Source organism: Chaetomium globosum, genomic scaffold (assembly GCF_000143365.1).
Source record: "Chaetomium globosum CBS 148.51 scaffold_2 genomic scaffold, whole genome shotgun sequence".
In the NCBI taxonomy this organism is placed as follows: Eukaryota; Fungi; Ascomycota; class Sordariomycetes; order Sordariales; family Chaetomiaceae; genus Chaetomium; species Chaetomium globosum.
Window position 1 is genome coordinate 104,608 of NT_165977.1, and position 12,025 is coordinate 116,632.

At 54.0% G+C, this 12,025-nt stretch overlaps 3 protein-coding genes across 3 annotated transcripts; 1 reads left to right on the forward strand and 2 right to left on the reverse strand.

Moving 5' to 3' along the window:
- Positions 1–2,236: 2,236 nt before the first annotated feature.
- On the reverse strand, positions 2,237–4,846 carry CHGG_02171 (uncharacterized protein; the record flags this gene model as incomplete). Its single annotated transcript, XM_001228686.1, has 7 exons — positions 2,237–2,799; positions 3,050–3,163; positions 3,246–3,631; positions 3,708–3,810; positions 3,867–3,998; positions 4,107–4,340; positions 4,396–4,846. 7 exons carry the CDS (start codon positions 4,844–4,846, stop codon positions 2,237–2,239), a joined length of 1,983 nt encoding a protein of 660 aa, XP_001228687.1.
- A 1,529-nt stretch (positions 4,847–6,375) lies between these two features.
- CHGG_02172 (uncharacterized protein) lies at positions 6,376–8,919 on the reverse strand (the record flags this gene model as incomplete). The annotated part of the gene is made up of 3 exons (XM_001228687.1): positions 6,376–7,459; positions 8,076–8,082; positions 8,664–8,919. The coding sequence occupies 3 exons, from the start codon at positions 8,917–8,919 to the stop codon at positions 6,376–6,378; spliced, it is 1,347 nt and encodes a 448-aa protein (XP_001228688.1).
- Positions 8,920–9,566: 647 nt separating this feature from the next.
- CHGG_02173 (uncharacterized protein) lies at positions 9,567–11,859 on the forward strand (the record flags this gene model as incomplete). The annotated part of the gene is made up of 4 exons (XM_001228688.1): positions 9,567–10,016; positions 10,147–10,419; positions 10,652–10,764; positions 10,830–11,859. 4 exons carry the CDS (start codon positions 9,567–9,569, stop codon positions 11,857–11,859), a joined length of 1,866 nt encoding a protein of 621 aa, XP_001228689.1.
- Between the last annotated feature and the right edge of the window lie 166 nt (positions 11,860–12,025).

The window sequence follows — 12,025 nt, forward strand, 5'->3', positions numbered from 1 at the left end:
GGGTGGATTGGGTGTTGATGAGGGGTGCCCGGGGTTGGTGGGCGGTGCCGAGGATATGGTGTGGCGCGTGGATCGGGAGGCTGGGGGCGTGTATGCGGGTGTGGTGGGGAGGGAGTGGACGGCCAATGTGAAGAGGGGGAGGCTGGCGAGGTGGTGTGTGGATTGGGCTGAGGGGGAGGTGACGGTTGGGGAGGGGGTTGGTGGGCGAGGGAGGATGCCGGCTGTTTCGGCTGCGAGGGGTTGAGGTTGGGGATGGTGATGGGGATGGTGATGGAGATGGGGTGGGTGTTTGGTTTTGAGATAAGCAATAGCGTTGAGAACTTGAATTCTTCCTTCGGTTCCTCGATAGTTATCTATCATACAGTCTTGCAAGTCCAGTGTTCGACTGAAGTTACACGCCCTGAATCTACCCTACAACTCATCATGCCCCGAAGTCCGGGGTTGCCAAACCTCTACCTTTCCGTTGATGATGTCCTTGAGGAACCCATCAATCCTGGCGGCGTTGATCTCCCCCTTCCTTGGGTAAGGAAAGATATCGCCGTTATTAGGGTTTTGCACGGATAACCCTTCAGATCCGCGCTCAATCCCTAGCATTTCAGCCGCATCGGCGTACTCGTCTGCGTCGATCGTGACGAAGTGTAGATAATCTTTGTATCTCTTCGCAAGTGGCCGCATTTCTGTCACGTATTCTTCCTTCTTCTCGTTGCGCACGAAGTAGTGGACAATGCTCTTCTGGGTCTAATACCCCAACATAAGTCAGTGGGGCTGAGTTAGGAATTTTGTTCGCCGTGCTTACTGAGTAGAAAGATAGCTCGTTTCGCCTCGTCATTTGTGGAATCAGGGGTTTTGCGCATAGTGCGATAAAAGATTCGAAAGACGCGGGAGTATCGAGCACTGTTGTGGTGGCTTGAAGTCCGTCGAGGTTGTTGTAGCAACTGAGCTCTGGGGTTCGATGGGCCCCGGTCATTGCAAAGGAATACCGGTCACGATATATTCCCGCGACGGCCTCAAACTCCCTTTGCAGGGTCCTCTCCCCCGAAGGAAGGCGGCCTACGAAGACAAAGTCATCGATAGACTCAAAGGCGGTCCTATTTTGCTCCGTCACATATGATACCTTGGGGCGACTTGTCCTCCGGAGGAATCCTTGGATTGATGATGCCTTTCGGGCACCACGGTACCGAATCTGCCCCCCATTAAGTTGCCGGAGACGGATAGCGGGAAATGAGAAGACTTGGTCTCGGGAGCAGAGCTCCGCCTCAGCGGAACAATCGACACTAACAAAGTCGATATCGCCTTCCATATCTTGATTTTTTATCCATTCCTGCTCGAGCGCCTCGCTGCTCTTCCTAGTCATGGTGAGCTGGTTGGCGCGGGGGGGGCGAAGAGTGAAATAATCAGGTAACGTACTCATGTGGCTAGGATGAAGTTGGGACGTTAATACATGGTTTTGCAGCTATCGGTGGAGTACATGGCTTACAAGAACATCTAAACGGTTAGCAGCTAGCTTCGACATCACTCCCATGGATCTAGTGCTTACATGCAACCAATATCGGTCCTTTGGCGATTCGTTTTGTCAATTCTGGCCCAGCAATGTGGTTCCAAGCGAAGCAGTTTGAGGCGAGCAGAAAAGGGAGGTAACTGAGCTTGAACTTCATGTTGTCAAAAAAAGAGGAAAAAAGAAGCGGGTATATCTTCAACCACAATTGAGTTATAGCGCGACAAAGTGGAATTCCACCATATTGGAGCATGAGTGAGGTCGGAGATGTAATAGGGACCATAAGCTCCAACGCAGGGTGGCAATCAGGGGCGCAGATCTTGGCGTTGAAACAACCCGACCCCTGAATTCTTGCCACGGACGGCGCAGCATATTTGTTTCATCATCGAGACCGCCCGTCATCATGGCTCGAGCTCCCGGGTTATCGGCACAGCTGTGACGAGAAGTAAGGTAGATGTGGGGGGCTGATCGCAGAAAGATTGTACAGACAAACCTAACACTCATCTCGCAATGCCTTCAATACGCGTCCTGGCCACGGCGCTTGGAGCCCTGGCGGCCTTGAGCTCAGCGGAGCCGAACAATAAGCAACAAACCCCTTTAGTGGGGGACACCTACGTCTGCGAACACCCGCCATATAAACCTCTCATTGTCTCCAAGTCGCCCCTCGTCATCTACCTCCAAGATTTCATCACTCCCTCAGAGCGTGCTCACCTGCTGCATCTCGGGTTTGTCCCTTCTCCCCTACCCCTTACCCTCCCCCTTCACCACTAACAACCCGTACCTCCTCCCCAGCAAATCGACCTTCTCCCGCAGCGGCACCACCGCCAACTCAGCCCACACCTCCCTGCGGACCTCCCAATCCACCACCGTGCCCCCCTCCGACCCCGTCGTCGCCTGCATCGAGTCCCGCGCGCTGTCCTTCCAGGGGTTCGACGTGCCGCGCACCAACCTCGAGCCGCTGCAGTTGGTCAAGTACGCGGCGACGGAGCACTTCCACTTCCACACGGACTGGTTCCCGCCGCGCAGCCCGCACGCGTCCGCCGCCGTGGGCGGGAACCGCGTCAGTTCGTTTTTTGCGTACGTGCGTGTCGAGCCCGGGACGACCGGTGGGGGCACGAATTTTCCGCGACTGGATGCGCCCGCGGATGAGAGGTGGTGCGCTGAAAGGATTGTGGATTGTGATGAGCCGTGGGAGAGGGGGTTGACGTTTCGGCCGGTGGAGGGGAATGCGGTGTTTTGGGTGAACTTGGGGGAGGATGGGCGCGGTGATGAGAGGACGCTGCATGCTGGGCTGCCGGTTGTGACTGGCGGGAAGGTGGGCATGAATATTTGGACAAGGGAGGGGCCGGTTGGGGAGGATATTAGGAAGGGTGTTTGAAGGGAGTTGATGTTGTCCTGTGAAGTTGGGGTGTGTGGGTTCGTGAGATTGTAGAATCTGGTATCGTCTGTCTCCGTCCTTTCTCTTGAATATGAGCCCCGGGGAATCAGACTGCCTCTTGAATATGGCCTTAACAACCAAAGTTACCTACCGGCCTTCATACCAAATCCACTAACATGCGCCGACAATGGACCCCGTATCCCCCTTGGTCGCCCCGACCGTAACCACCCCGTCGCCGCAGTTGTAGTACTGGTTCATCCAAACGATATCCGACTGTTGATCAAAAACCACTGCTCATATGTCAGTCAAGCGCTACAAAACCTCATTGATTCATTACCACTTCAGTGCAAGACCGTGAGCGGTGAAACTCACAATAAGCCCCGCGAATAAACGTGTCCCCTAGAACGTAATGGGTCGATCCTACATCTGCGGGTTGCACCCCCAGCATGCAATGGCCCGGATACTGCTGATAAATAAAGTCCTTGTAGCGCACGTTGATGACCATCCTGCCCCTGTTAAACCCAAAATCCACAGTGCCCGGTTCGTCGCGCCAGGCGCAGTCGACAATGTAGTTGCCTCCGCTGTCGATGGTAGCATCAAACTGCTGGCCGATCTGGGCAACGAGATCCTCGCGGATGTAGGAGAGAGTGGAACCCGTGTCGAGGAGCGTCGGCATGCTGAAGGTATCGCGGTTGGTGTAGATCACGGCGGGTTCGCCGGGCTTGGTCATGCCGACCGAGGTCACGTTGACCCAGTATCTTGGCTGTGTTAACCGAGAACATGTTTCTATGTTGATATGGGAGACCCCAAAGGATGATAAAGTTGTTGGCTTACTGTATCCATCTTGGGTCTTGTTGTGAGATGGGCGGCCAGATGTGAACGGCCTCAAGTGGGCCGGCAAACTTCCACCTGTTCACGCCACCAAATATGATCTCACCTATGGAGCTTAGTTAGCGAAGAAGTGTCTTGTAAGGTAGCTTAGAACCCACGTACTGAAGTTATCTTGGTCACCCCCTAACCCCAAGCCAAAAATAGGGGCCAAGATCATCTCTTGAGCGACCATCAAAGTCAAAACGCTGGGGTAGTTGATGGAATAGGGGTAGGAATATCCCAGCCCTAGGATCCCTGAAAAGGTGTAGTTGCTATCGTCGGCAACGGCAAACTGAGCCTGAGGGATTTCAAGCACTGCTTGTCGTCAGACCCTAGCCTGGGGTGGGGCTCGAGAGCACTTACTTGCTACACTCATTGTGTCGGACCAATAGCTCCCCCTGACAGCTCCCGTTCCGTAGGTGACGGCGAATTTGCCTCCTACATACGTAGACGAGGAGGATTGGCCTGGGTAATAGTTGCCGTGGCTTTGGCAAATCGACTCCGAGGCCGAGGTGTCACACCTAGGATTGACCCAAAGCTCGTAGGAACCCGTGTCAATGAACACCTTGACCTTTTGGGGTGGTGTCCCGATCTCCACTGAGTAGGTGAGTTAATTTTTCCCAATAACAGACGGGTCGGGAGGGCTACCCACACTGGATGATGTACGCAATTCCCCCTAGCTCCTCTAAGCTTGACCAGCCCCATCGTCTGCTGTTCGTACCCTGGTGGGGAGCGACTGGTTGGGCTTGCAGGGCCAAGGGGTCTCGCTTGATCGGCGGCAACTTGGTGGTTGTCGCTGGCCGGGTAGAATCTCTTTGTTGGTCCGCTGGAGGATGCTGATGGGGTGGGCCGTGTTGCGGGTGTTCCGATATTGGCGGCGGCGGCGTGTGTATTCCGCCTGGTCCTTTCCCTGTCCCATTGAACTTCTGCCTCGAAACGGGCATTCGAACATAGCCCGGCTTCCGCCACGGTCCAGCGCCACCCCCTACACCATTATTTGGATGGACTTCTTGTTCGTCGGCGGCTGGCGGCAACCTCGGGAGTATGGAACCGTGACATGTTGAAATGAGGACTAGGAACCACAAAAAGGAATTGCCCACCATGGTGAGCCACCAAAAATCTGAGGCTCAGGGCAAGCGATATTTAACGTCGTATGTAAGTCCCCAGACTGGGTTTCCATGGCAGCTGCGCCGTGGTCGCCAGCGTGATGGGCTTTGGAATGGAAAATAGGTTGGTGTTCCTGACCTAAGAGAGGGGCAAACCCGAAACGTATAAAGGACCGCGTTCTTTTCCGACCACCGCTACTCCGCATTCCAATAGCAATGATCCACGAGGGTCCCGCAGATGATCGACAATTACCTCCAAACAGGCATCCGCAAAGCCCCGCTGCCACATGCCGGTGCAATGGGATGAGTGAGCCCCGGCGGGAAGCATGCTGATAATCCCTCGTGCCAGGTTCGACACAAGAACCGGGCAGCGGCGGTTGGGGTCGGAAATGTAGGTCCCGGGTGGCTGTTTTGCTGAAGGATGGAGTAAAGTTGGCTAACACTACTTGACTATGCGTAAGAATCTGTCACACCCCCCTGCTCGTCCGTGCCAGCGCCATTGGTTGGGGAAGACAAAAACCTCTCTTACCTCGACACGGGCTGTGGGAGGTCTCGGCTGGTGACAAGAGTGACAGCCAGAACTCACCGGTAATGCATGGCCCCTGATTGTCCATGAAACGGCCCTGATGATTTGACTGGGGTTTGCGCTCCAATAATGTCCCCGCCGGCACGGCACTGGATTCCCTGCTACGGAGATTGCGCCGGGACAGTGGATCTGGGGTTGTTTTTACCCGATCCGGGGTAAGAAGAGCAATAAATTCGAGGATATTATCACGGGCGCTAGCGCGGATAAATGCAACCATAATTGGCTGGCTCCCTTGGGCCGCCTAAGCGGAGGAACGACCAATGCGCTCTAGTTGTTTCCCAGAGCAATGGACGGACGGTTCCGGTAGTCTGGATATGGCCGTCTGCCGCTGTGGACGGATGCCGCGTCAAGGTGACTTCAAAACCCGATGGGCTCCCACTAAGGGGCCCGCTAGGGACACGGGTCCCGTGTGTAATTACATGAAATACCGCTGATGCTATTACAAAACAATACAAACAAACGCTGCCGCCTCCCCCACCACATGTATCACTAGCAACCAATAACGTACCAATCTCAATAATCACAACACATCCGAATACCGTAAAGGGCATGCCTTTGAGGTCCTCGTATGACCAATTCCATTGCACTTAGTGCATCGACTTGGAGCCCGGCGCGGTTGGGCTGCTTGAGCCTCCACTACCTCAAAGTGGCTCGGCTCCCGCTTGGTACTCGACTTTGGGAGTGAGCTTCGCGCTTGAATTGGCTCAGTACGCTGGCGAGGCTCAAGAAGTAACTGTGGGGCCCCATTGCGTCTTAGATGCCAGTGCGAATGGAAGTCGTTGAGCAGAAGAGGCTCGCCTTGACGAGTGCGTAGTACATGGCAGCATGGGAGCCCCTAGACTCGAGAAAAGGTGCCTGTACAAATCGGAGATGGAAGGCGGTTCTTCGTCAGAAGCAGCTTCCGTTGCTCCTCGACCTTCCTCAACGCCTCATGAGATACCTAGCCTCGGACAGCGCCGTATAAAGCTCCTGAAAGCTCGAGAGGAGTTCGAGTCTGTTGTGATGCTTGACGTGCTTGTAGCTCTGATAGTTGGTTGAGAACAGCAAGCCGAATTGCTTTCCAAGCTTCGAAGAGGTCGAGTGTCGACCTTCTCAAATAAGACTTGAGGAGGGCATGGATACCTTCCACTCGTGAGGTAGCCGTGTTGCCAAAATGACTTGACTGGTCGACCCACGCGCGGACAAGCTTCTCCTTGAAAGGGTTAAGCCATGTAGCGTTGATATACCCCACTTCATCGAGGTGCTCAGGGGTATATCTCTGCTGAAACTCGACTAGTCGCTTGGCATACTCATCTTCCGTCGGTGAGCCAATGATCGAGTGCCAGAACTCGTTGAATTCCTTCCACTCCTCAGCCTCTGGGAACTTGGGTTGACATCGAGCTAAGACTGCCTTGTTTGCATGCCAAAGGCAGAGGAGTATAGCGGCAGAAGGAAATAGATTTGAAGCCGCATTCATCGCCGCAAGACAGCGATCTGTTAAAATAACAGATGGGGGTGTAATGCCACATTGTTCGTACAGTGATCTCAACTGCTCAAGCGCCCATGCATAGTCTTCCTCTGCCTCGCCGCTTAGGAATGCAAATGCCACACAGAATGACCGCTGTGTCGCATCGACGCCAATCATATCAAGAAGAGGCATGCCGTGCTTGTTTGTCTTGTACGTGCAGTCGAGGAGGAGGAGTTCTGGGTAGGCTCGAAGGTAGGCCAAAGAGTCGGGATGTGCGAAAAGAACGGCTGTAACCCGTCCATCCGGTGCAAATTGTATCCGGCTCCAGAAGCCTTCCTTTTCAAGCTGGTCTGCTAGTGCGTGAATCGGACTCTGGCCCTTGCAAGCGTCTCGACGTATGTCAGCAACCCGGTTGTAGATGTCTTTCCGAGTTGCGAGAGAACCTCTTTGCTGAACAAGAGACTGAATATCTTTCGAGGCAACTCTATTGTCCGAAAGGGACGCAATCTGACTTTTCTCGAGAGAGGACAGCTGCCGATGAACTGGGTGGGCGGACGGATGTTGGCTCGGCTCATGGCTGTGCACAGAGAAGCGTTGATCAGGGCGATGTCTTAGAGTCCAGGTGCCGTTATGAGACTCCTTTGCAAGCACAGAAAAGGGACAATTGGTCCCTCGAGTAACTGTCTTCCTTTTGCGCTCTCCTGGTGGAGGTGGTCGGCAGGCTCGATCGCATGCAAACGTGACCGTTGCTTTCCCACTCTTTTCTCTAGCTGACCTTTTGATCGTAAAGGCGTAGCCTCGAGTAATAGCCCATTCGTTAATTGACGTATACAGGGCCTCTCGGGAGTTGTATTCGCGTTCGGGGGGGAGGCAGTTGTCCGGAAAGGAATTGGCCATCGAGCTGGTAAGTCGTATTATTGTGGTTGCTGGGTGATGCAGGTGGCAAGCAGGAGGCAACGCTCGCGTACAAATCTTTGTAATAACATCGGGGTTTTCATGTAATTACACACGGGACCCGTGTCCCTAGCGGGCCCCGGAGCCAACCCGATGCATGTGATACTAAACAACAGGATGTCACGAAGAGTTCTGCTGTGATGACCTGCCATGGTTGGGAATTGGTATTCTTGATATTAGTGAGGAATAACATACAAAGAATAACTAACGTTACTGGAAAATAAGCATGTTTTACTTACCCAGAGACTGGTATGTAATTATGGTTAGATGGCTTCTTCCTCTCGTGATAATTAGCGGGTGAACTGGGGTTGGTCGTACATGTAATCATCTGTGTATTCATCGATATGGCGTGTATTCACATATGCTTCGCATACCTATGCATTCATTCATCGGCCATGAATTCGAGTCTTACGATACAAAAGGGACACAGGGAGAAAACGTAAGTGTAGACGTAAGAATGAAATAATATTCGACTGGCGGGAACGAACAAAGATTCGGGCACCGGGATAAGTGGCACGAATTTGACAGGAGCCTGGGGAATGGAAAAAGGAAAGAAAGGACGAAGAGGGACTAAAGTGGATCGAGCTTATAGAGACCAGGTTGATCCACCAATAAAAATATATGTGATGAACACCAACGTGTCGATTTCGGTGCAAAAAATGCAAACACGGTCAGTTACGAATACCTATCTGAGTTGCCTCTCACCTCCTGACTTCTACTTTCTGTCTTCCTTTAGCTCCCCCGTCGTTTTCACTTGCCGCCAACATGGACATGGTAAAACATGAGCCAAATACAATCGCAAATCGTGACGGCAACCCAAACCGCACCTCGGATAAATCTCGCCGCGACAATGCTCGGAGTTGGAGAGCTGCGTTCCGTGCTAGAACGAAGGACATTCTCCTTGCCCTCAACGACAACAAGCATGAGAGACCATTTGCTGGTTTTGATACTTTGCCGACAACCGACTTTAACGACCAGCTTGGGTTGTACGTCGATGGAGTTGGGAACATTGGCGTCCCATTGCAAGAAGAGCAGGCCCGTCAGTTGGTCGCCCAATGCCACATGACTCCTTTCCAAAAGCATGACGAAACCGTCGTCGACACGTCGGCGCGCAATACATGAGAGTTGGACGCTTCACACTTCAGATTTTACAGTGGTACCTGGCCGAGAACCGTTGGCCAATGCATCGACTTTGTGAAGAAAACACTGGACATCACATCCCCCATCATCGCCGATCCTTACAAGATGCTCATCTACGAGAAAGGTGCCATGTTCAAGGCCCATGCCGAGTGAGAAACACCCAATGCATACCAACGTTGAACACCAACCCGAATGAACCGGAATGCTGACACGCTATCAGCACCTAAAAATTCCCCGGCATGTTTGGTACCCTCGTCATCTGCCTGCCGTCACCCCACACGGGCGGTGACATAGTTTTGCGCCATGCCGGCAAGGAGGTGACGTACAAGACCTCCGAGATCCAACCATCAGTCTTGTGCTGGTACTTGGATGCCCACCATGAAGTTTTACCCGTCACGTCCGGTTACCGATGGGCCCTGACTTATAATCTCGCTATCTCTCCTCACCTGGAGCGGCCGTCTGCTCCTTTGCCTCTATGTCAACCCCAAAATGCTCAGCTCCAGCAGTCACTCGCCAGTTGGCTCGAGCATCTGGTACAGTGCAACTAGGAGGAGTCCACAAGCAACTGTCTGCCTTCTCTGTACTACGTGATGGAACACGAGTACACCGAGGCCAGTTTGGCCCTGCGTGGCCTCAAGACGACTGACCTTCGCCGTGTGCAGTGCTTACGCGAGGTTTCCACCGAACTAGACTTTGATGTCTTTCTTGCCGCCATCGAAAAGCGTGAAGAGGGTTATCTCAAAGGCGACTGGTATTTGCGATATTTTTCGCGCCGCCGGTCTCGCAACGGTCCAGGTGATAATCCCAGTTTGGACCGGCACAAAATCGGCGAAAGCTACAAAACGTCCATCATAATCAAGAAGCTTGTCGACTTGGATGGCGTCTTCCTCCGCTCCGAAATGGCGATTGATGAAAAAGACCTGAGGGTGAATCTAATTCCGGGGGGTGATCCGTTCAAGGGTGTCGACAATCGCAAGGAAGAGAGGTACGAAGGATTGGATTCAACAAATCCAACCTTCACCCACTTCTACCGCACAACCGTAAGTTGCATTCCAGCCATCCGGGCACGTAGGAGATCTGAAGATATCGAGACATTAACAGCACGCCTAGGTTGCGGTACTAGTCCCGCAAAGTTCGGCCGACAGGTTCCTGACACAACTGTGAGGCCAGGCACCGCTCAGCCCTTGCTGCGCTAATTATTACGCAGAGAAATATCTACTTGCCGCGTGCGAGCCGACTCGTCGGCAGTACGCCGTAGAGACCATGCGCCGCCTGGCGAGGATTGCTTGGGGCGATGATGCAGCAGTTTTTGTGAAAGCCGATAAGGCCATAATCCTGCTGGTACTAGAGGCAGCTGTGGTGTGCTGCGAGTACGACCTGTTTAACGATGTCCTTGGGTTGGTTGATGCCGCGGCTGTGAGCGACATTTTCGACCTTGTTAGGGTCAGTGCCCTCGCGGGCCTCCTAGACATGAGCAAAATTTGTGAGAGGTGAGTCCAATCCATGGTATACCCCATTGTTTATCATCCCTACGCTCATGACTTGCAGCATGCTCGACAATATTCTACAGGGCGATCTGGAGCACCGGGGGATCTGCTCGCGGCTTCTACGCCCATCCAAAAAGCAACCCAACCATGACTTGGAAGAGCTGGCTGTTGACATGGCTAGACAGTAGGCTAAAGATCTCAAGGCCATTTTCAAGAAGGAGGGCTATCTTCGGGAATCCGATGGTGCCGGGATCATGAACATGATAAACTCTCCGCAAGACTATGGCTTGTTCAGGACACGGTATGGACAGGATCGCTTACAGCCGCCGTACTTTCGTCACTCCATATTAACTTTGCCCTTCACAGTGTTCTTCCAATTCTCGCGGCGGCTGCCCTTACCAGACCACCTTTCGTTTTGGGTGCGCTGCCAATCTTGACCTCGTGGGCCTCCAGCGAGGAGTTCCCGCAACCCGAGGTATTGGATATGGTTAAATGGCTGAGCGAGTCTGTAATCGTCGGGTTAGATATCAGAGATCTCCGCAGCCACGCCGCTCTTCTCATGGCAGACCCGCAATCTCTGGGCACTTCTCGTTCCACGAGGACCCGGGACCTCACGTCAAAGGAGCGCAGCCTGATTGTCAACCCCGCCACGCTCGCCAACTTCACCAGTACTCTCCTCACCCACTCCTGGGACGACCTCCTGACTACCCTCTGCCAAAGGATCGCTGCCCAAACCGCCACCATCTCCACCGCCGAATGCCCCCACCTCCGGCTCCCCTTCCTCCGCCATCTCCTCCCCCCAGCCGGCACACCCTCTCCGCACTACAAACTTCTCACCCACACCCTCCTCACCGCCCACCTTACGCACCACGTCGGGCCCGAACCCCCACACGGCCCCGCCTCCCTAGCCCTCGCCCCGCAAACCAGCTGCTGCTGCTTCTCCTGCGGCTTGGTAAGCAAGTTCCTCGCCTCGCACCTCGAGGGCGAAGCCCGCTTCAAGCTCGACGCGGACCGCCGCGAGCATGTGCGCCGCGAGCTGCGTGCCTCGCATGCCGAGGAGGTGGTGAAGCGCGAGACGAACTGTGGCGAGCGGCATGACACGTTTTTTTCTTTGTGCCGGGAGGAGAATGACGCGTTGCTGGTGACCAAGGTGGCTGCGCGCGTGCGGCGGGAGCGGGATGCGTGGGAGGAGAGGGTGGAAGATGCGAGGAAGTGCTTGCAAGAGTTTGCGGAGGACGGTGTGTTGGGGAGGGTTGTTGGGGGTGATGGTGGGGGGGGTGTTGGGACGTTTTTGAGAGACAATGAAGTGGAGCTGTCTGGCATTGGTGTTGGTGGTTCGAGAGGAGTGAAGAGGAAGGAGGAAGGCAGAGGGGGAAGTGGAGATGGTTGTTATTGACTATTAGAGTGAGCGGCGAGGAGGGTTGGGCGGTGTGTTATTAGGGGTTGTTCGCGGCGAGGGAGACATGATATTGAGGGCTGCGGTTGTGGATTCTGAGCTGGAATGCAGGTACTATTCGTAGGGGGGTACTTGAGAGTGTATTAGCATTGTGTCGTCTATATTC